Source organism: Corapipo altera, unplaced genomic scaffold (genome assembly GCF_003945725.1).
Source record: "Corapipo altera isolate COAL_440 unplaced genomic scaffold, ASM394572v1 46, whole genome shotgun sequence".
NCBI classification, from domain to species: Eukaryota; Metazoa; Chordata; class Aves; order Passeriformes; family Pipridae; genus Corapipo; species Corapipo altera.
The window spans coordinates 14,696,749-14,720,213 of record NW_020884883.1 but is presented as its reverse complement, the minus strand read 5'-3'; the positions used below and the strand labels follow the sequence as shown (position 1 = coordinate 14,720,213).

The 23,465-nt window shown below is 40.1% G+C and overlaps 1 protein-coding gene across 5 annotated transcripts in view; it reads right to left on the bottom strand.

Moving 5' to 3' along the window:
• TDRD15 (tudor domain containing 15) overlaps nt 1–23,216 on the bottom strand; it is a 160,146-nt gene extending 136,930 nt beyond the window's left edge. Inside the window, exons 1-3 of one of the 5 annotated variants that reach the window (XM_027641122.1) lie at nt 22,994–23,216; nt 21,757–21,837; nt 11,200–19,868 (exon numbers count right to left, since the gene is read on the bottom strand). In XM_027641122.1, the coding sequence (XP_027496923.1) occupies nt 13,873–19,863 (5,991 nt within the window). In that variant the 5' untranslated portion in view covers nt 19,864–19,868; nt 21,757–21,837; nt 22,994–23,216 and the 3' untranslated portion in view covers nt 11,200–13,872. The other 4 variants (XM_027641124.1, XM_027641125.1, XM_027641123.1 and 1 more) reach the window with 4 other exon arrangements.
• Between the last annotated feature and the right edge of the window lie 249 nt (nt 23,217–23,465).

Sequence of the window (23,465 nt, the reverse complement as noted above, 5' to 3'; positions counted from 1 at the left end):
GCTAGCCTGGAAAAACCAATTTCCTCCATAAATTTGCAGATTGTTATAGGTGACACTGTCTATTACTATTTGCATTTAGAGACTTCCACTTACAGAAAAGCATGCAATTATGTCTTTGCTATTAACTATGCTACACAAAGATAAATGTTATTTAAACCTGCTGCAAATTCTAAAGGCCAAAGAGTTTTTATAAATAGGTCATTTTTAATGACAATAATTCCAGATTGGTCAATTCCCCACCACTTAAAAAGAAGAATCAGGCAGATAGAACATATTTAACTTTAGCAAATTCCATTATTTCACGAAACAATTCAGTAATATGTTGCTAAATCTTATACTCTATGCTTCTCTTTTTTTTTGAAGAATTAAGGCTTAGCCTTCTCAGATCAGCTTGGGAAACTTTTCATTGCAAGAATTATCTACAAGAAGACCTGGAAAATAAATGAGATTATTTTATTTGTGTGCAAATGGCTTCTTAGGCTGATATCTTTTCTTGTAGCTTTGGTTTAGGAAAATTAATACAAAGTCTCCATCTGGTGGCCAGTTTTATTTTGGTGAAATCGAAATATTTTGCTACCTGGTCAACATAACATCTTAATCTCTTTCTTACTTAGCCAAGCCATTGCTTCAAATTGATTGTTATCGTTAAATAGCGAACAAAATGTGCTGCAGAAAAAGTATCCCTAATCTACTGAGTATACAAAACTATTCTTCAATATCTCCCAGGTTTGTAATTTTGCACAGATCAGCACACCATTTTTGCCAGTGTCCTGTTTTGATCACACAGTTTTGATACACACAATCCCCAAGGAGCCCAAGGATAGTATGTAATACAAACTGTAAGACTCTGCAAATACATCCTGTCAGAAACTGAAAATTCCATAGCCGATTTCGAGGTAAGGAATGGGACACCCTCTCAGCTCAAGTGAAAAAATGTAAGAAAATGTTAATTAGAGGAAGGAAATTCGTGAAAGAACAAAGCCCACTGTGGTGACCTGACACCAGGTGCCCACCAAAGCTGCTCTGTCACTGCCCTCCTCAGGTGGGCTGGGGAGAGAAAATATATCAAAAGGTTTGTGGGTTGAGCTAAGGGCAGGGAGACATCACTCACTAGTTACCAACATGAGCAAAACAGACTTAACTTGGGGTAATTAGCTTAATTTATTGCCAATCAAATCAGAGTAGAATAATGAGAAAAAAACCCTGAACTTTAAAACACCTTCCCTCCACTCCTCCCTAGGCTCGACTACACTCCCAATTTTCTCTATCTCCTCCCCGCTGCAGCTCAGGGAGATGGGGAATGGAAGCTGTGGTCAGTTCATCACACATTGTCTCTGCCACTCCTTCCTCCTCAAGGGGAGAACTCTTCACGCTCTTCCCCTGCTCCAGTGTGGGCTCCTCCCTCCACAGGGCCACAGGTCTTGCCAGGACCCTGCTCCAGCACAGGCTTCCCACAGGGTCACAGCCTCTTTTAGGCATCCCCCTGCTCTGGAATGGGGCCCTACACAGGCTGCAGGTGGATCTCTGCTCTCTCATGGACCTCCATGGGCTGCAGGGGCACAGCTGCCTCACCATGGGCTGTACCACGAGCTGCAGCGGAACTTCAGCTCCAGCACCTGGAGCACCTCCTGCCCCTCCTTCTGCATTGACCTGTGTGTCTGCAGAGTTGTTGCTCTCACATATTCTCACTCTTCTGGCTCCCATGCAATAACTCTTTTCCCCTTTTTAACTCTGGTATCCCACAGGTGCTCCCACTGTGGCTGATGTGTTCAGACCTGGCCATCAGCGGACTGGAATTGAGTGAAGTCGACTCTGTCAGACATGGGGGAAGCTTCCAGCAGCTTCTCACAGAAGCCACCCCAGTAGCCCCCACTTTCTATGAAAGCCCTATCACACATACCCAATGCACTCAGAAAATTCATCTAGCAGTATCACTGGAAGTGGTGAAATTTAATCACAATTTTAAAGAAATATGTGCACTTGCCATCCATGACAGTTGAATGGTCACTTAGCAGTGTTGCAGTGGATGACAACATGCCATCTGGTGATGAAGATATTTTTGTATTACAGGATTGATCTTGCATAACTACAGGTAAAGAAAAGTAATTTCAAGTAAAATTTTTTTAAAATAACCTATTGTTTAAATGTACTATAAACTATACCTTTTTTTTCTTGATGAAAGTATTACAATTATATTGTAACATTAATGCAAGTGCTACATAAATGTATTTCAAACAAAAACTTAATTTCTCCTCTCTTTTAATCTTGCTTGAAACATTCAGTGCATGATCCAGCTCTTCATCATTAATCTTCTGTTTTGAGCATCTCTGGTCAGCTAAGCCAATCACTAGTACAACTGTTCATTGGTTTTGACAGGGACAAAAATAATAGCGTGCCATAACCAGCAGGACAGCTTTGGATCTAATGATCCAAAATTAAATGAATGTCTACACTCCCTCTGGCATCAGCTATGAAATCATAACTTGTTGGAGCAGATACTGTGGATTCATACCATAGAATTGTAAATTTATAGGCCATTGGTCCCTTAGTTATTTTGAGAGTTTGCACCCTGACTGCATACTTGCCAAAAAATCAAATAGAGTGCTATAGAGACCAGCTAAATGTTTTGTTTTATAAAAAATCTTTTCTAAAGCCACTGTAGAAGAAATTATTTCCTCTTGTGGAAGTAAAAACTACAAATAAGGAAAGCTCAGGTCATATATGTCTTATGAGTTTATAATGGAGACTAAGCTAGAGAACAAAAAAAAAAAGTGTTGAAGATTTTCCATGTTTATGGAAGAGAATTTCTGTGAAACTGCACAGTGCTGCTCTTTTCAGAATCATCATCATGGCTGGGCTTCACGAATGAAGATTTGGGAAAGGCTCTACCTACGTTTGTTACAAGCGCGTTGGTGGCTAAAGAGGCCAATATAAGATAGGCATGTCTGGTTGCAAAAGGCACAACAGAAAGACTCCTTAGGTGGTAAATTCTGCCAGAAATGATTCTTTCTGTGTTGTCTTTTCTCCTCGAGAGTGATCCTGCGTGCTTTCTCGAAAGCATCAGCAGCGTTATAGATGGTGTGTCTCCAGGCCTCCCGACTGGAGACCAGAGTAGACCAGTTATGGTGATCAATATGGCCATGGCTGAGATGTTGCCTCAGGGAGTCCTTGTATCTTCTTTTCAGGGCTCCTCTCATGCAGCAGCCAGTGGCAAGTTCATCATAAAGCAAGATCTTAGGGAGGCGGTGATCCTTCATCCTGGAGACGTGCCCTGCCCAGCGCAGCTGTGTTCTCATCAGCATGGTCTCTATACTTGCGACTTCTGCTTGTTCTAGAACAGATATATATGGTTCACATAATCTGACCAGTGGATGTTTAGGATTGTACGGAGACAGCGTTGATGGAAGCGTTCTGGGTGGTGGCGGTAGATGACCCATGATTCGGATCCATATAAAAGAACAGACAGCACAATGGCTCTGTAAACACTGATCTTTGTACTTTTCTTCAAGTGTTTATTTCGCCAAACTCTTTTATGAAGCTTTCCGAAGTCACTTTATGCCTTTGCTAACCTGTTGTCTACCTCTCCGTCAATCGTACCATCTGAGGAGATGAGGCTACCTAGGTAATTAAACTGCTGGACTGACTTGAGCTATAATTCGCCAATGGTGATATGGGGATGATGGAATACTTCCTGATGTTGATAGAGAACTTTTGTCTTCTTTAAGTTGACTTCCGGCCCAAAGAGCTCAGCAGCATTTGCAAAGCAGGATGTTAAACGCTGCAGGGCTGCTTCTGTGTGGTGAGAAAACCAAACAGCCATCTCAGATATGCAGTCACTAATGCCTATGTAGCCATTCTCCTACATCCTTTTATTCTGGGACTGTTCCACTTGGTATGAAATAGCTATACAGTCACTGATGCAGAGAATAATCAATATGTCTGGCCTTCTACAGAGGAGCTTCACAGTTAACCTCCAAGCTCCCTCATGTACCCATCCAAACTGTGGCTGAGCCCCGGGTGAGAGCTGAGATCACCCTCCAGCACACACAAGTCTGCACTCACAGGTATCATGGGCTTACCACTGACTGCATCCCCCTAGACAGAAGAAAGCATCATGATCACAAAAACTTTCAGGCCATTCATGGATATGCAGAGTCAAGGTTGTAATGACAACCACCTTAACAGTAAATTTCTAACTCTAAAACCAAGAAGAAAAACTAAGGCATGTGTGTGGATACTCCTACCTTTGTCAAGTTATTCCTGATGTTAAAAAAAATATTTGTTTTACTCACAGTTAGTGTGCTGCATATCAGTATAAAGACCTATAAACTCCTATCATGGTAAAAAATAAAAAAAAGTTCATTTTAAAAATCACACAGAAGTACTGTAGAAAGAGGAGCAAAATATTCTCATATAAGAATGAACAAGACTTTCCCAGACCACATCACAGAATAAAATATTTCAGAAGGAAAAAAATATCTGAGGTAATCTCCTTCAGCCTTACAGGAAACAGCCCAAGCTTGCTCCCTTCAGGCACTTCATCTAATCTAGTTTTAAATAAGCCATATAATGAGGCTTCTACAGCTTCCCCTGGGAACTTATTTTACAGTCTAATAGAACTCATTTTCAGGAAGTTTAAATTATTTTTAATTTCCTCCCATTACCTCTAGTTATATATATCATATTATTCTTCATACCATAAAACTTTTTTGAAATACAGTAAACAGTCACTTTTCTTTGTAAAAAACTAACCCTTACCATCATTAATAAGCTTACTGATTTCAATGAGGTTTTCTTTTTCAAATTAATTTAATTCTGTTGAAAGGTTATAAAGTAAAAGCTGACTAAAAATATTTCACTGTATTTATGTATATATATCATGTATAATAATGTTGTAAGATATCCTACAAACATGGTCCACTCAAAAATTAGTATTATTAGAACCAAGAAGATTTGTTAGGTGACTGTCCATTCCCTTAAACTGAAAACCTCCTTGTTGAAAAATACTTGGAGTGTAGAAATAACAGAGAAGAGGTAAAAGGTCACTGTGAATTCTTTCTGTCCAGATGGAACAAACGGTCACTGTCAAAATAAGATACCTGTTTATTAATAAACTCTTTTAGATCAGACAAATTTACACTCCTAATCATAAATGTCCATAGAAGTTACTTGCTGGGAAAAAGCCATTACACCAGAAGACACGTAAATTTGAAAGAAATGAGCTAGGAAAAAGGCTTTTTGGTACTACGGTATATTTTCTGACTTTGTTCAATCACCTGATGATGAGGCCCTGTTATTGATAGTTCTGGTAAAGGATATTGGTTCCTGGAGAGTGGTATGGTGGTAATTGGGTATGTCTATACTACCTCTATGCTGTATTATCATATATATATATATATATGTTGCTATGAAGTAGCCTGAATATGATACAAAGTCTAGTACTGAGCATGAATCCAGTTGCCCAAATGGGATCAAGCTCAGTTACTACAGAGAAACCATGTTTCCAAACTTAATCACCTATAATTAGTTCAGGTATTTGCACAATACACTGTGCATAATCCAAGACTATAATAGTTAATCAAAGAGTAAGTAAGGCTGGAATGGGCCTCTCAAGGCCATTTGGTCTGACCCCTGCTCAAAGTACCAGGGTAACCTGTGAGCAGAAACCTGTGCTCAAAGCAGGGGCAACTTCAAAGCCAGGACAGGATGTCCAGGGCCTTGGTCAGTCAAGGGTCTGTATCTCCAAGGAATGGGAAAGCCACAGCCTCTCTAGGCAAACTGTGCCAGTGCTTAGCTAGTCTCACTGGGAATATTTTTTTTCCTCTTGTATCTGTCTGAAATTTGCCTTGCTCCAAATTGTGTCCATTGTTCTTCCACCTTCAACTGCACATCCCTGAGAAAAGTCTGGCTGTTTTCTCTGTACCTTCAGTTTAGGTAGCTGAAGACTGATTAAACCCAGCCCAGTCTGTGGGCAGATGTCCTCACCACACAGGCACACTGCTCACTCCCATTCAACCTTCATCAGAAGTTCAAACACCTGATTTTGGATACATCTCCCCTTTTGCTGCAGAGCTGCCTTCCAGCCAGCCAGTTCCCAGCTTGGACTGTTGTACAGGATTGTTCCATTCCAGGTATCCCTCCCTTGGACCTGTGTGTGTCCATGAATTAGGGTGCGTGGACTAAATGTAATAAAATATTACAGTAAGCATTAAACAGAATTGTATTGTGCAGGTTCAAACTTGTTTTTTAAAACACCTTGTTCAGCACCTGCTGTACCTGCAAGCACCTGCAATTACAACCCGACTCCCTGTCCAATTTCCCAATTCCCCAGGCATTGGGAACTATACTTCCCAGCATGCCCTGAACTACTTCAGTCTCAGCACCTCAGTGTTCCCACATACACTCAGAATCTAAGCACGGGTTTTTTTCAACAGATATCCTTTAGGAGCCAAGCATCCAAAAAGCAGCCTTTCTTACTTTCTAGCTCTTAGGGGTCCCCAGTTATGAAAAGGCTACTCTGAGAGACCACTTTGTATAAAACATGGAGCAGTACTCCTACGCTATTTTTTTTTTTTTTTTTTTATGAGTTGACAGAGAAGACTGTAGCAATCACAATAATCAGCAGCTTAATGGTTAAGTCATTCGTCTAGAAAATGAGAACTGTTTTCAGTTTGACAGTGTCCAAAAACATACCTTCTATCATCAAGCTATAATGACATAAGTAATCTTTTCATTCCCTCCTCTTGAAACTGTTCTCCTGTGGACAAAGCAGTGATCGGGTCACAGAAGCAAGTGTTTAGACGACACATCTTAATCCCTCTAGTTCTGTGCCCAGCAGCCAGGCTACCAAATCATACCTTTTCCTCTTTTGCACAAGGGATCCCAAATGCCTTCCCGCACTGCTGCACAGCTTCAGAAAGAAGGGAAACTGTTCCTTCTCAAAATGTCATAGTCTGTAGATGCTTTCCATGGGTTGTGGCTAAGGGTTTAATAGGAACTTGTTCTTTGAACTCGTAGTAGCTGAGTAAGTGATGTAAACAGTATACACTGTATGAAAAATGTGCATTATCTACTTAACTGGTGGATGTATTTTATGAATGACTGTTCACTGTGTAGAATGACCTGTTTTCAGATGTGTAGCTCAGGGACACTGCACAGACAGATGTCTCTACTTACTCCACACAAAGCACCTTGCTCTAGAAAGGTGTAAAACTTAGAATACATTCTCATCCTCACATTTTACCATGTCCAATATGTAGATTGTTTTAAATATGACATTGATGATCAGACTTCTCCCCATACAGTCTACAGGAAGCCTTCACATTCCCCCCAAAGGTTTCTGTGCCTGAGAAACAAAACCCAAATGTTAGATACTGTCCAAGCCCTTCACTGGATCTAGTGCCATAAACTTTTTGTAAGGCATTACTTCTCATTAAGCACAAAATAAGGCATACTAAGTTTCACTTAACTGTTTCATCTGGCTATTAGAGCACACTCCAGAGCCCATGGCACAGAGCAGATGTTTCAGGATATGCTGCTAATGAGTCATGAGTTTGAAGGGAGAAATGCCTAAATCAGCCAACCAGAAACACTGACCTGAGATTCGCCAACTTATGCTGCAGGTAGGTTCTTCCATCCACTCATTCACAGCCCTTTAGCTTCTCATAAAACTAACTTGCCTCATACTCTATTGTGCTATATCCTTTAAAATAAAAAATGAGGATACACTCTACTAGGAAGTAGGTTGGTGCAGTCAATTCAAGTGAAGAAAATGCAAAGCTAATTCTCTGTTTCAGACTAAAGTTGGTCTTTTTCTTTTCCTTTTCTTACTTTTAATTTCTTTCAGGTGTGTGCTTTAATCAAAGAGCTATCAGTCATTTGATCTCTCTTGCTAAAGGTGTCCTGCTTTGCAGAAAAGGATCCAAAATTAATGAGGGGAAAAATGCAAGGGTGCAAAATGCAAGGAACATCACTGGATTATGAAAGTCCTAGTGTCTGCTCCCAGAGTTGATTCATCGACTGTTTCATATAAAAATGCAAAAGAATTCCTTTGAGGAGAACCTGGAGCATAGGTTTCCCCCGCTCAAGAAATTGTCTAGTTCCTAGAGCTGACTCCTGTGGCTAGAGAGAGAGAGACATATTACAGCTCTTTAATACTTTTAGTACAGTGAAACAGCTTCAAGGGGGTCAGCAGCGAGCTTATAGCTTGAAGGTGGGAAATGAGAGATGAAGGTTTGAACTCTTGGAGCCAGAAGGGGGAATAGTGGCTTAATGCAAAAGTAAGTGAAATTCCATGTTATATGGAATGTCAGATTAGAGGAGATCAATGGCTCCATGGCTTAAAAGAAAATAAACATAATTAAAAGGCTTGATCATATATTATGTGTTAAGTTCAAACTCTTATGAAATCAGGGTGATTAAACACTAAAGAATTAATCAGAATCAAAGTCTGTCAAATAGTGTTTTCTCTCTTAACACCTTGGTATTCCTTTAAAGTACAAAAAAAAGAATATTAAACCCATTTAAACCCCACTTTTATTCCATTTCTTTGTCTTCGCAGCAAAATAATTTCACAGAACTAGGCCTAATTATATTTCAGGGTCACCCAGTAGGATTCCTAATGTTTATTGCTCACTAAAAATATGCTGCAATCACAGTTTTAATTCCTTCATTATGCAGATCTAGACAGAGTAGTCCTAGAAACTTTCTTATTAAATCTGCAGGAATCAAGATAGCTATCCCTAAAGTCAGTTCAGAGCTGAATAAATATTTTCATGATTTTGTTTTCTCAATGTTTATTATGCAAAAAATTGATTCTTGAAGAGAAATAAAAAAAAAGATGAGATTTTAAAATGTGTTCAAACAACTGAGTAATAGACATTTAGTGAGCATTAATGGGAACGCGCATTTTTAAATGTTTTTGAATACCCAGTCTCCAAACACAGTACCTATTTCTCTACAGATAGCAGGATTTTGCCACCAATGTCTTCTTATATCAGGCGTCCCCTAAAACAGTATCTCCAACCTTTTTCTCCCATGCTGCCTAATCTTCAAATCATAGAATGATTTGGGTTGGAAGTGACCTTTAAGGTTCATCTAGTGCAATCCCTGTGCTACATGCAGGGACATTTTCAACTACATCAGATTGCTCAGAGTCCTGTCCAACCTGCTCTTAGGTGTTCCGAGGAATGGAGCTTCCACCCTCTCCCTGGTCGTATGCCACTGTTTAACCACCCTCATAGTAAAAAACTTTTTCCTTGTATCCACTCTAAATCTACCCTCTTTTAGTTTAAACCACTATCCCTTCTCGTATTGCACCAGGCCCTGCTAAAAAGTTTGTCCTCAGCTTTCTTGTAGACTCCCTTTAGGTACTGGAAGGCTACTGGAAGGTCTCCATGTAGCCTCCTCTTCTCCAAATGGAAGCCCACCTCTTTCAGTCTGTCTACATAGGAGAGGTGATCCAGCCCTCTGAGCATTTTTGTGGCCTCCTCTGGACCCGCTCCAACAGTCCCGTGTCTTTCCTGTGCTGAGGAGAGGACGGCTGGACGCAGTAATCCAGGATTCACCTTTTCTCAGGCCAAAAGCAGAGAAATCTTCACTTAATGGACATTCAAGGGCGGGGTGAGCACTGCAGGCGCCGCCAGGGGCGATTCCTGCGCGCACAGGGCCGGCAGGTGTCAGTGCAGCTCACAGGATCCATCGGGACAAGCTGCCTGTCGCACACTGGCAGGAGCTTATCCCTGTGTGCCTTCAGGAGGCACTGCCACACTACAAACACCTCCCAGGTGAATCCACGAGGCTCCTTTCACATCAAGCGTTTCCTGCTGCCCCACACATACTCGATGCAAAAAATTATTCCCAACTGTTGAGCAGGAGAATCCAACGGGCCCTGGGCTTTCCTGGACTATTTATGGAGTAAGATAATTGACTCATAGTCGTATTTACATATCAACTACAGAAATTAGGTTTTTCCAATCCTGGTTTGAGTCAGGCCTTGACCAGCACTAAGGGTTGGGAGGGGGGCATTGCTCAGATTAGCCCTTGGCTATTGTGCTGTTACCTGTATACTCTGAATCCACTGATTTGGATGCAGTCATTACATTTGCAATGGGCTGTTTATCTAGGAGGAATGTGGCCAAAAATAAGGCACCACAGGGGTAGCAAAAAGTAAGTTCAAGAAGTGTATTTGTCTATGGACAGTAGTAAAACTTGTCCCCAGACTTTGATCTGCAGCTAACAAAACACACCCAAGCACACACAGGCAATTCTCTGCAAACATTATAGATAATTAAAAGCACTGTCAAAGGCTCTTTTCCATCCTTAAATTTGCCTTTATGAAATAGATGATAATTTGTTAGTTTTTAAGAGCTCTTCTTCAAACTGTACACTCCTATTTAATTTTCTTTTTATTGCAAATTTTAAAAATCCTTACACACTAAGTTAGCACTGAAACCTACCTTTCTGTCTGAAAGCCAAAACCTTTATGTTGCCTGACCCATACAAATATTCATTAACTAGTCAGCCATTTCAAAGTGCCTGAACCACCCACCTCCTATCCCCAGTGAAACTTTTTCATTCTCTGCCTCTTTTCCTACATGACTTCCAGTCTCCTCCTCTCAGGCCCACAATTTCTGGTGGCTCAGGTCTGAACACATTTCCTCTGGAAACAGACTACAGTTACTCCTAAATCAGCCAGAAATATTCAGCAAAATCAGGAAGAGGTACTTCCTCTAGGGAGTAACACTGCATGGTAAGCTACTAAAACTCAGTTAATACTATCTGAATAGAAAAAATTATGCACACCTCTCCCCCTCCAGTACCTGTTACAATGGCACTGTAGCAGTTTGGCCACCCGGCAGGTAAGGCCTGTCTGCCTTTACAGAGTGTGCCAGCGAGAGCACACCTGCCCAGGACAAGGCAGAGGCAGGCTGAGTTTGGCCGGTATCTCATCTTGCAAACTGCATGGGCAGAAACATGGTGCCATTTCTACAGCACTCAAAAACAAACCTTGATTCAGCACAGGACAGATAAAACACATGCCACAGCTGCCAGAGGGCAAGGATTGTTCCTTGGCGCTGTCCAATGAAGAACATACCGATGTGGCTTCAGGTGTTTTCCAATGCATTCACCAACCTCAACGGTCACAGAAAGCTTCAAAATATTCAGAATGTCTTAGGCAAGGCAAGTTACACACAGAAGACAAGCATTTTATTTGTTTATTATTTTTAGTATTTTTTTGTTTAATTCACAACAGAAAGGCAGTATACACAGGAAACACTTAATTCCAAACAAATGAAACTGGTTCTTATCAACTTCATGGATTAAAAATAAAAATAATCACAGTAATCAATGACACAGTATAAAAAAACCACAGAAATACACTTACGAAATTCAACCAAATGATAAAGAGTAGCTTCAAATTAAACTTTACCAAAAAAATTCATTACTACGCAAAGTAGTGCGTGCGTTCAGCATTATGCTTGCCCCAAAACAAATATAAAAACTCACCTAACTTCCCACACCTAAACTTCCACATCATTAATAAATGACACCTTCTTTCCACTAGGTTCTGACTATAGCTTCTCCTACTGACAAGAAAAATGCTATTACAGCTGAGCTGGGGACAGGAGAGGTACACACTAAAGAAAGAAGACTGGGCATAAAAATCACAGCGAGACATCCCAGCAACTTACTCTAATGATCGTATCACATCTGTGTAACACACTTCTGAAAATCTGCATCAACAGTGGCAACAAGACATTTTCTGTATTTACAGGTATAGTATAATCCCAAAAATGTTTTCAATTATCTAGTTTCTCCTTGAAGCACTTTGAGAATCAGACCTTCAGAAACAGAAATACTATGATGAGCTAATCTCAATACAAGTTAAAAACCCCCACATATTCCTGCAAATAAATCTAATATTTGGAATTTAGGGTATCCGAATGATTTTTAAAAGGAAGAGACACTCAAACACTTACTTTTCCAACTGAAAGACAGCCAGAAGTTAGAATCAGAGTTAACTAACCCTTAAGTGTTAGTGCCTCTAGGTCAAAATTATTTCTTGGCACTACAATGAACATAGCCCAGTGCAGCAAGTGCAGTCATCACTCAACATAAGTAACGTTGCACAGTACGACTTTGTGTTTTATCCTAAGAGCAAGCAGTATATCAAAATATTGACAAGGCAAACTTTTTTAAGTACAAAAAACTTGGAATTCTGCAATATAAAGAAACAGTGCAATATAAAGAAAATGGTTAATCACAAACTGTTAAAAAAAACCCTCTATTTAATCAATACATTAACATAAAATTTCTGATACTTTAGACAGTATTTACGAAATTTTCCATACACATTTTCTGATTTGTTACTAGTGGGCATTTTTTACTTGTACACTGAAAATATTTGCATGCTTTCTTTATGCAAAATTCATCAGCAGAGAAAACCTTGTAAAGATCAGCTGGCATTGTCTTACTTCTTATTTATTTGACTTTCCCAGACACGTCTCTTTCCCTTAAAAAAAATTAGATTCCGCTTTCCAGATAGAGCTTTCGGGTTTTCATATTAGTTAAATACATCGTGATATGGGGGGGGGGGGTGTGGAGCAGGGGGTTGTGTGTTCTTAGATCTTGTTATAGAGATGCAATAGATGTGTTGTCTATCATTAGGGTTGCATTCATTTTCTCATTGAAATTCAAACGATCACAAAACAAAGAAAACCCCTCATACTTCAGGCCTCTTCATGCTTTATCTTTGTCCAAACAACTGAGGAAGGAAGTGAGGGGAAAAATAAATAATCAGAAAAACAGTTGACAAATTCTTACCATTTCAGAATGGATATTGAAAAAAAAAAAACCACCTCTTCTTAGACATATACAGTATGCCATCACTTTTCAGTTCTGAAATATCCTCCTCCTACATAGAAGAAAAAAAGCAAAGGCTCCCAATGTTTCCCTTTAAGGTAAAAACAGTATCCTGACTTGACTAAGAGCTCAGGGAAAACTTCCTCTCCTCATTCTGACAGATGAGGAGGAGGATGAAGGAGAGAGATCAATGGAACACATGCTCAGCAGAGTGAATGACCCCAACTGTGATGCAACTCAGATACCAAGAGAACCTTAAGATGGGTCAATAGCATCTGTACATCAAGAGTTAACTGACAACAACTTAATTCACGTTCCTCCCATAAATGGGGATCCAGGTTTCTGGATTATTATTAGTAAACATTCTCCTAATGAGACAAACTATTCTTACATGGAAACTTCAGAATCAGAAACAAAGAGAAGGATATGTTTCGCATCTTTGTTTTCTGAACATTCAAAACAAGGAGGAGACAACACCACTGTAAAACAGATGTTAATGCAAATAAAGTTTTACACACAGACACACAAAAACTGCAAGAACATTCCAACAGAAAGGTTTGTCAAAGATGCGATTGTCTAAATATAACAAGAGATCTTAGAGGAGAAAAAATACATACCAAGACCAGTATCTGTATTCTTTTTTGCATTGAAGTAGTGCTTTCCTAACTGCAGTCTATTCATTATTTAACTAATTCTTTTGACAGTATCTTCACACACTTCCCAGACTGCAGAACATCCGAATCACAAGTCTCAGACAGTGCTTCTGCCTGCAGATTTACTCTGTATTATGTCAACTTTATTTTTCTTATCATCATAATGCTGAAAAAATCCCAATGTCTTCACAGTATTGTCCATCTTTTGCAGGTTATTTTTTCTTTCAGTGTTGTGTGAACTCAGATCCCTTGTTAATGATACTCCAGTAGTCACTTTACCAGACTTCCTTAGTTGAAACTATTATAGTTTCAAGTATTATAGTCCTGTGCTTCAGACAGCTTTTCTCCTCTTTGCCTAACTTCTGTCAGCAAAATCAGAATTTTCATCGTAATTATAATCTGGTTCACAAAGGGAAGCACAGTAACTAGAATCTGAACACTCAGGCTGCTGATCTGTTTCTTCTGATTTAAGACTGTCAACTGGAATGGGGCAGCACCTACTCTGAGAGCAGACTGCATGGCCAGCAGCAATTAAGACATCAGCTAGACTGCTGTCATCGTACAGAACATCCACCTCTAATTTCATTTCAGAGCCATAGTGGATGAAATGAAATATCAGAAACGGTTTAAGAAGAAGCTTCTGAAACAAAAGTATAGCTTCATCACTCCAGTGTTCCCCTTTGGCAGGAACTGCATCATGCAAAGAGCAAGACTGTGCCAAGCGTGGCAAGTAAAACAGACTTTCTGGAATAACTTTAAGTTTATGGATTTCAGAGTAAGGAATGCTCTTCAGAAAGCCATAATCAATAAATGTAAGAACAACAGACTGACTTGTTACTTCACTAATTTCTGCCCTGTACCACTCTGCTTTCAGTCCAAATTTGATCAAGCAGCTGGCACCAGGGGCCACATGTTCTTTTGGGAGAGCTGGCAAGTTGTCAGGAACATCAGAGAGCAGCAAGGACAACTTTCTCATGCAATCAAAGAAGACTTCAAACTGGATGCTGAAGTTTGAAGGATCAGTAACTGCAGTTGCAAACCCCGGATACGTTCTGCCACTTCGCAGCAGCATCCACATGACTGAATTTATCTTGAATGACATACCAAGTTCTTTACAGTTCGTACTTCTGGATTTCTCTGGTCCAACAATTGTCTGACAATGGCTTAAGAACTGGTTCAAATACTCCTGAAACATAACTTCCCCTATTAAAATATCTACTTCCCAGACACCAGAGGATTTCAAAAACCTCAAAAACAAGATCCTTATTTCAGAATCCAGGAGTGCATTTAATACATGGTCAAACTGAATTTTCTTCAGGTTTTTAAACCAAATCCATTTACAAAACACAGCTTGTTTAGGAACATTTTTAATCTCATCACTGAGCATCTTTGCATTATTTAAGGCCACCATTTCGCACGTGCCATAATCCATGAAAAAAACTAGCATTAACTTCTCCCTGACAAATTTCTCTATCACTTTCGATCGATACCACCTGAAGTTCTTTTCAGATTGTGTCATGCATTCCAGTCCTTTTTCAATGTCATCTACTCTAAGCAAATCACTTCTTTGTGCTTCTTTGTCAAGCATTACATTTAACTCATGCAGTATTTGCAAATTTGTAACTAACTGTACATAAAATTCTCCAGTCTCTGAAATATTAACCACTTCTGCTGCTTCTACTTGTCCAAAATTTATAACTTGATGAAGGATACTTATGGGGGTTTGGGAAGTATTTTTCATCCTAACAGCCTCAGTTTTACTTTGACCATCTAAACCATTCCCAGACCTTTTATCTTGAGGATTACCATTTTGGTTTGGCCCATTGTCACAATGACACATTTGTGTGCTTTGCCACCCTGCCTCGTCTATTTCCTGCAGAAGGTCATTAGACACAGACTTTCCATCACAAATTACATCTATTTCCCATTGCTCTCCATGCTGCTGTAAGAACTTGCAAGTAACTAGCTCATTACTTAATTTTCTTGCTAAATAAGCAGCATTTTCCTTAGTCCAGCTTTCACCGGGAACACTTTTTACACTGCTAAGAAAACAATGAACACTAAACCTTGGCAGAGTTAAGAACTCTTCTGGAATCCTGCAGATGTTTGATGAACTTACAACTGCAGCATTACCATAGTCAATAAACTCTACCTCAAAGGAGTTTCCTGATTTCAGAGTTTTAATAACTGCTCTATAGTAAAAACAATCAGCCTCATGCTCTGCAACTATGAGATCTCCTACCATGAGCTCATCTAAGCAATTTTCAAGACTTCTATTCTCCAAGCTTCCATTTAAATCATTTGCTAATTTTATTATTAAGTTTTCATCCTCTGCAAGATAAACATAGAAACTTGATAGACTATTCATATGAGAAATATAAACTGCTACTTCGGTATTCATCTGTATATCACGTTGAGGAAGACTGATTAATGTAGGTGTATTTTTATTACTCCTTTCCTGCTGACCTGTACAATGTAGTTTTTCATTATGAGATTCAGAGAGAGCATTTACAGTTATTTCCTTTGAAGTTAAAGCAGAATAACAGAGTGAGTGAGAAGCGGGTTCTCCAATCAGAGGTTTTCTGTTCTCCGGAACAGCAATGAAAGTATTTCTAAAGCCTGGCTCTTTGCTGTTCTGTAAAGTTTGTTTTGTTTTGCTGTTCTGTTTTAAGGATCCACTACACAATTTTGATGTGCTACATGCAGTTTGCTCTTCATCTCCAAAATTCTCTCCAGTATCTGTCTGGTCATCATATACTTGGCAATTCACTTTGGTTTCCAATTTAAGTATTTCAGGATTTTTAACACTTACTTTATTAATTTCTTTGCCATCTTCTATGTGACATCTCACTCTTCCGTAACTTCTAAATTGTCCCATACAGCTTTTCTGTGCCCACTCTTCTGACATTTTTTCTTTAAGTTTTTGACTTACTTTGAGCTGACCATCATACAACTCCACAACAATCTTTCCATCTGATTCTCTGGATAAAATTACAGCCTTCAGCAGTTTACCAAGAAATCTTTCCTCAAACCATCTAGTAATGCTTGCTGGAATTTTTTTACCCCTAAAATCTGACAGACAGCATTTAATAGCTTGCATAGGTGTGAATATTAGGTCAGTCGCAGAGTCTGGAATGGGCATCAACTGGTCTCTCTCCACCACACTCTTATTTCCAAAATCCACATAGTGAGCCCATACATAGGATGTCGCTTCCACAGGAAAAGCCAAAGCTCTGTAAAAGAGACCATCTTCAAAATATCTGGCTATACATAATCGTGTATTGCTGGTATCATACTTTGCATTATTTAACGTTTTACTTAGGTCACTAGTTCTCTTCATCAATGCCTCCACAGTTTCAGTGTTTCGATTAAGCTGACAGTAGAATTTTGAAGGATTATTTATGTGAGTTATATAAATCTCCTCCTCACTTCCAACTTTTATATTAAAAGATGAGTAGCAAAAACTGTACAGAGAACCCAAAGGTGCAAGGTTTCTCAGTCCAACATACTCAGACTGGATGAGACCACGTTCTCTGAGGAATTCCTCTGCACTAGTAAGTGGAGTCTGTAAGTCAACAACATTGCATAAACAGTTGGGGCTCATGAGAACAAGAGCATAAATGACACAAGTCAGTGGTCCACTAGAAGAAGAAATGAAGTCTTCAAATTGTCTGTGCATTTCTTCAGACCAAGTGAGTGAGTTAGTCTGTAAGGGTACATTTTTAAGTCCACATCGAAATGCCTGACTTTCCAGAGTTAAGAAATCTGGAAGAACAGCCTGAAGATCTTTAAGTAAAACTCTTTCTCGATAACCATAGTCTACAAAAACCACATCAACTTCATCTCTAGATACCTGCTGCACAACAGTTGCTCTGTACCACTTCCCATCCTTGGGACATTTAACAACACAGGCAACCTGTCCAGTTTTGTAAGGACTGGTATGATCTTCATAGTAAGTCTGAATTTGTCCCATTAGGTTACTTAGCTCTGGCAGTTTGCATTGCAACTGACATGAAAAATCTGATGGGGAAAAAATGCAAGAACACACCACTTCAAAAACATCTCCTGGTTTAAACACAAACTCTTTATAGAACAGTTTTTCCTCACATACCGATTTATGCATTTTAGAGACAGTACCTTCTCCAAAAGAGGCTGGCACAACAGATTTTCTAGGCATTGGAGACACACTTAATGATTTTTCCGTCTGAAGTACGTTTCCATTTCCAGATATCTTACTTTTATGAATATTACCAGTGCTCTCTGCATTGATTTTTGATTTTTTACAGTTGTGCCTTTTTTGTGCTGACCTTGGAACAGAATGTGGTGGCTTTTCCCGGTATTCAGCATATCCAGCTTGAACCATACACGCAGCAACACTTCCTTGCTGCAAACCAATACAACACTGCACATTAACAATGTACTTGTTGTTTTGCTTTCCAATGACATGAAGCAGCAGTAGTTTGTTCAGCACTACACTTCTAAAGAAATCAGTTTCTTTTTTAACCCACACACCATCAACAGGAAACGTGCAAGCAAGGGAACAACCTATAGCTAAAGCTGGTAAATCAGAAAACTGAGGAAGCAATATTTTCACATGGTGACAGGGTACCGTATCTGTATTTCCAAAATCCAAAAAATAAACAGTAATGTTTGCATGAAGCACTTTTATGACAACAGCCCGGTAATAACACCCATCTCTGCTATACCGGGCACAGCACAGCAACCCCGGTTCTGGCTTTTTAAGGACCATTTCATCAGCTCCACATCGACTGTATGTGTGGCCAATATTTGTCATCAAGGCCTGAAACTCATTCCGGTACCTACAAGTTTGAATCCAAAAGTCAGATGGATTTATGATATGTACCACAAAAGCTTGATAGAAAGAATTCATTTGCATCTCTTCTCTTTTGCAGTGGTTGGAGAAAGAAATATCCCGTTCAGGTAAGCAGGTTTTTGTATCTTTATTTCCAGTAACATTCTTAAACGAATTGTATCTCTCAGGACACGGTTTGTAGTTTACAGCAATACTTGTGAGTTTTGTTTCCAAAAGCGAGACACATGATGCAGCTACCTCATTTAAGTTTTCAGGATGTTTAGCATTAATTCCGAGATCTTGTTTTTGCAGCGTAATATAATACAAGTGTTCCGTGTTATTGTATAAATCAACATGGATACACACAGAAGTTTGTCCTATCAAGGCCTGCATAAGGTCTTTCAGTTGAAATTTTATTACTGTTTCATCCTGACTACCAAAACAAGACAGTGCACATGGAAACGAAATCATTGGTAATGTTATGAACTCAGCTCTAAGTTTCTGAACACAGCTAGGTGGCACAGCTTCAGTAACACCAAAATCCATAAACCAGACTTCCACGTGGTCAGAGAGAACTTGTTTTATCACTCCTCTATGCCACTGCCCATTTTGCCTCTTGGCAGCACAAAGTAACCCTAAACTACCACAAGATATAGTATTTTCTCCAACAAGAGCTTCATAGTACAAATGCATAGCTCCAGTCAAATCTTCCAGCTGTTTCTGCCACTTCTGTATCTGACAATAAAATTTATTTGGGCTCACTGCACCAGTTATTTTTACATTTTCTTTACTGCCAACAGGTAGACATGGAAAGAGTTCATCTGGAACATGCCAAAAATTTGTTGGTTTCTCAGAATTATTTAAGGTAAACAACTCCCTGACTGGATACTTCTGTTTCAATAGCTCCGGCATTCTATTACAAAGTGCTCCTTGGGGCAACACTCTTAAAGTTTCTACAATAAGACAAAATGAATCTCCATCAATAAATTTACCCAACTTCAATTCAAGGACGTCAGTAATAATCTTTGGCACTTCTAGAATAAACACCTGGTGTGGTATAACAGCCTTCACGTGTCCTGTAATCTGTAATCCCACTAGAGATGAAAAATAGTTCATGGCGTTTGGACTCCATTTGTCTCCAAGAGGAAGTATGCTTGCAAAAACACCCAAAACCACCTTTGGAGGCAGTTGAAACAATTCATCACAAGCAGCAGCAACATGTGTTTCCTCAACTGCCAACACATATCCAGCGTCTATAAGAAAAGCCTCGTAGATAGTCCCTTTCTTTCCCAGAACTCTTCCTCTATGCCATTCTCCTTCTGTGTCTTCCACCAAACAAGATCCACCAGTGCAAACATTCTCTTTCACTTTGATCACACGCTGTATTTCGTTCTGCAGTATGTAATAGTCAGGCTCACACCCTGTGTTGTATTGAGCATGGAACATTATAACCAAGCACTCAGGATGGCATTCTACGTGATTTATCTCCAGTTTCATATCTCCTGGGTCTGGTAAAGGAGTCAGAGATTCCATCCTGTCTGCAAAGAAAAGAAGTATGATCATCCTGATAATTTTCCTGATATTTTTTTCCTTGCAACTAATTCCTTACGTGGCATTTGTTTTCAAAATCTTGTAATAGCATATTTTTAAAATTCTGGTTAAAATGTATGCTAAACATTTTAGAATGTCCTGTTTTATGCAACTGGGATACACTTGACACAATTCCCTTTGAAAGACATGCTCAGATAACATGAAGAAAGTACCTCTGGATTCACTCTTGTGGCTACAGGCTAATTCTATCACTTGAGATTAACTTCTAACCAATAGGTTGCTCCCAGAATAACAGAGACAATTTAAGATTATATCAGAAAACTAGGGGGACAAGGGAGGTAATGGACATGCAGGAATGTGGAATCTGGCAGGACTGACAAGCAGGAAGACTGTATTTTTTCTCAAAGAAAGGTGTGTCTGCTCAAAGAAAAAAAAGAGTGGAAAGCAATTCCTGTCATTTATGTAATGTCTGCTCATCTCACAACTGCTACTTACATCCAGTAAATTTAATTGCAAATCTCTCCAAAGGAGATGCAATTCAGTGTTTCAGTGCACTGAAACTGCAGTTACAAAGAGACTTTACCTGCAAAAGTACTTTCAGTCTGTTTCTCTTTCTTTTTAGCATGTCAATGACCAAGGACTCATCTCTCACTCACCCTGCTTTTTCTGTCTAAATCATTTTTTCAAATCACTGACATTTTATAACTCTGTGCTTTACTGTTTACATACTCTGGCTCTCTCTATACTATCACTTACAGCAATAGTATATTTTAAACTCTCATAATTACAAGAACATACTAAGCACATCATCATGTGCAACACTTCTTCACTTTCCATCAAGTAACAATTGTGCCAGCTGTGTTTTGTACTGTCTCAACGTTCCAATTCTGACAGTTTAAGTATCTTCAAAACCTTCAGGTATTTTTCTATCTTCATCTATATTCTGGTCTTTAAACTCAGTTTCCAGTTCAATTCACAAGTCAATGACTCAAGGGATCTGTGATTTCACATTGTCTAAAAATGCTGTCCATGACCATAATTTCAAGCAATTCCCTTAAATAAACCTCTAACAAAGTAATTAGAGGTAGACAACAACAAATGCAAAAACAGTGGATAAACACACAAGAAGAGACTGGACAATAATATTGATTTATGAATTTTTATGTTAAGCTGAAAGTTAAACTTTCAGTTTCAATAAAAAGTTATTAAGCAAGATCTTCCTCGGCCTGCAAAAAATCTTCAATGGAACTGCCATGAGAGTTTTCATCATAAGCATACACGAAGTGACTACCCAAGCTCTCCTCAGAACAAATATTGATTCCTATCATTTTACTTCCATAAAAAATAATAAAAAACCCCCTAATAAATAAATGAGAACTCCTACTATAAAGCAGGAGGGCAGAAGAACAAAGAATACATCACATCTAAAATCAACAAAAAAACCCCACCAAAAAATCTAAAACCACTAGCCACCAAAAAAAACCTTCACAGCAAAAGCAGCACCAAACCCAGATCTGCCAAATACATGCTCCAAAAAAGCCCTTTTCTATCACTTTTCCCTGTAACAGAAAGCTAAATTCTGGGGGGGGGGAGGGGGGGGTTAATGAAAGAAAACAGCCTTCAGGGAAGGGTTCTCTCTGCCGGGAATAAAGACCTGATCACTACAGAGAATCAAACTTTTGAAGGGGCTGATGCTCTGGGGCCTTTTTTTCTCCTTCACTGAAACAAAACCCTGCCTACATAAATACATAACAAATTAAAACAATTTGGCATCAATATTTGCTTGCCTGTTACTACAGCTCAAATAACAGCAGCACACTGATACAATCACATTATTCTATAGTTTACAAAAATAATCTTTTGCTATTTACTTACCTTTCCACTACTTAAGGCTTACTCACTCAGAAGACACCTTCTAAAGGAAAAGCAGCCCATTATTAACAACTCTGCATCTCTCTACAAAGGAAGATGGTAGACAAATCATTAGGATGGTAGAAAAATCATCAGAGAATCATAAGTAAACTAAATTCCTTTACTACTTCTCTTATCAAAAGCAGTGCTGAGGATGAAGTCTTGGGGGTGTTTGTTCACAAGAAGCCCAACATGAGCCAGCACTCTGTGTTTGCAGCCCAGAAAGACAAACATATCCTGGGCTGCCTCAAAAGCACCATGGGGGGCAGGCAGAGGAAAGAGATTCTCCCCCTCCGCCCCTCCCTACTGAGACCCCACCTGCAGTGCTGCATCCAGCTCTGGGGTTCTCAGCAAAGGAAAGATGGGGACATGTTAGAGAGGATCTAGAGGAGGCCACAAAGATGAACAGAGGGCTGGAGCACCTTTTCCATGGAGACAGGCTGTGGGAGCTAGGGCTGTTCAGCCTGGAAAAGAGAAGGCTCCAGAGACCTTACAGCACCTTCAAGTACCTAAAGGGGCTACAAAAGAGCTGGAGAGGGACTTTTACAATGGCCAATGGCATAGAGCAATAGGACAAAGGGGAATGGCTCCAAATTGAAAGAGAGCAGTTTTAGATATTAGGAAGAAATTCTTTACACTGAGGGTGCCCAGAGAATTTGTGGATGCCCCGCCCCTTAAGGCCAGCCTGGACGGGCTCTGATCAACCTGGTCTAAGGAAAGGTGTTCCTGCCCATGGCAGGGGGTTGGAACTGGATGATCTTTAAGGTCCCTCCCACCCAAACCATTCTGTGATTCTCTTAAATCCTCCTCCTGCCCAACAAACACACCTTGTAAGAGTTCCTCACACCTAGCTTAACTATAATCTTAAAATCACAAAAAAAAAAAATAAAATTACAAAACTGACTCCACCTTCCTAAAAGCATGGTCTGACCACTCTTCTTCCACTGTAGCTCAAAAACCACCCCAGTCAGAGAAATACAATGCAGGTGTCTACGACCTACTTTCTAAGCAGGAGCGGCCACTCACTTACTTATGCTTGCAACGCTTTTGCCACCAAAGTGCACGCTGTATAATGCACCACCTACCATACAGGCAACACATGGCACAACAAAAAGGGCTTTTAAATGCAACCAAGTGCAGGACATGAGGGACATGTTCCGAAGCAGCTGCTCTGCCCGGGGCTGTCTGACGCCGCGCCCACCTGAGAGGAGCCGGCACGGAGTCGGGCGCGGCCCCGCACCGCGTGGACGCTGCCACCGCCAGGCGAGACCCGAGAGAGAAGAACAGCACCCCTCAGCAACTGCCGCGGCTTCCTCACCGCTCACGGACGAGGCAGCACCGTGCGAGAGCCAGAAGCGCCAGCACAGGATCACAACACCACAGCCCCACCACCGCTCGCACCCTACGGCCAAGATGGCGGCGCGGCGGGCACACGCTGCCCGGGAACGCGCATGCGCCGCAGCACCGCTCGTCCCCTTCGAGCCGCTCGTGAGGAGGACGGGGCGGGAGGGGAGGACCGCGGTTCGAGTCCCGCCTTTCTGCGTGGGAGTGGCGGGGGGCTCGTTGGCTTTTCCGTGTAAAGTTGTGCCTTCTTCTGTTGTTTTTTTCTGGGTTTTGTTTTGTTATTATTTTCCCGTTGCGTTTTTGTCATTTATAAGGTGTTCCCTAAAGTT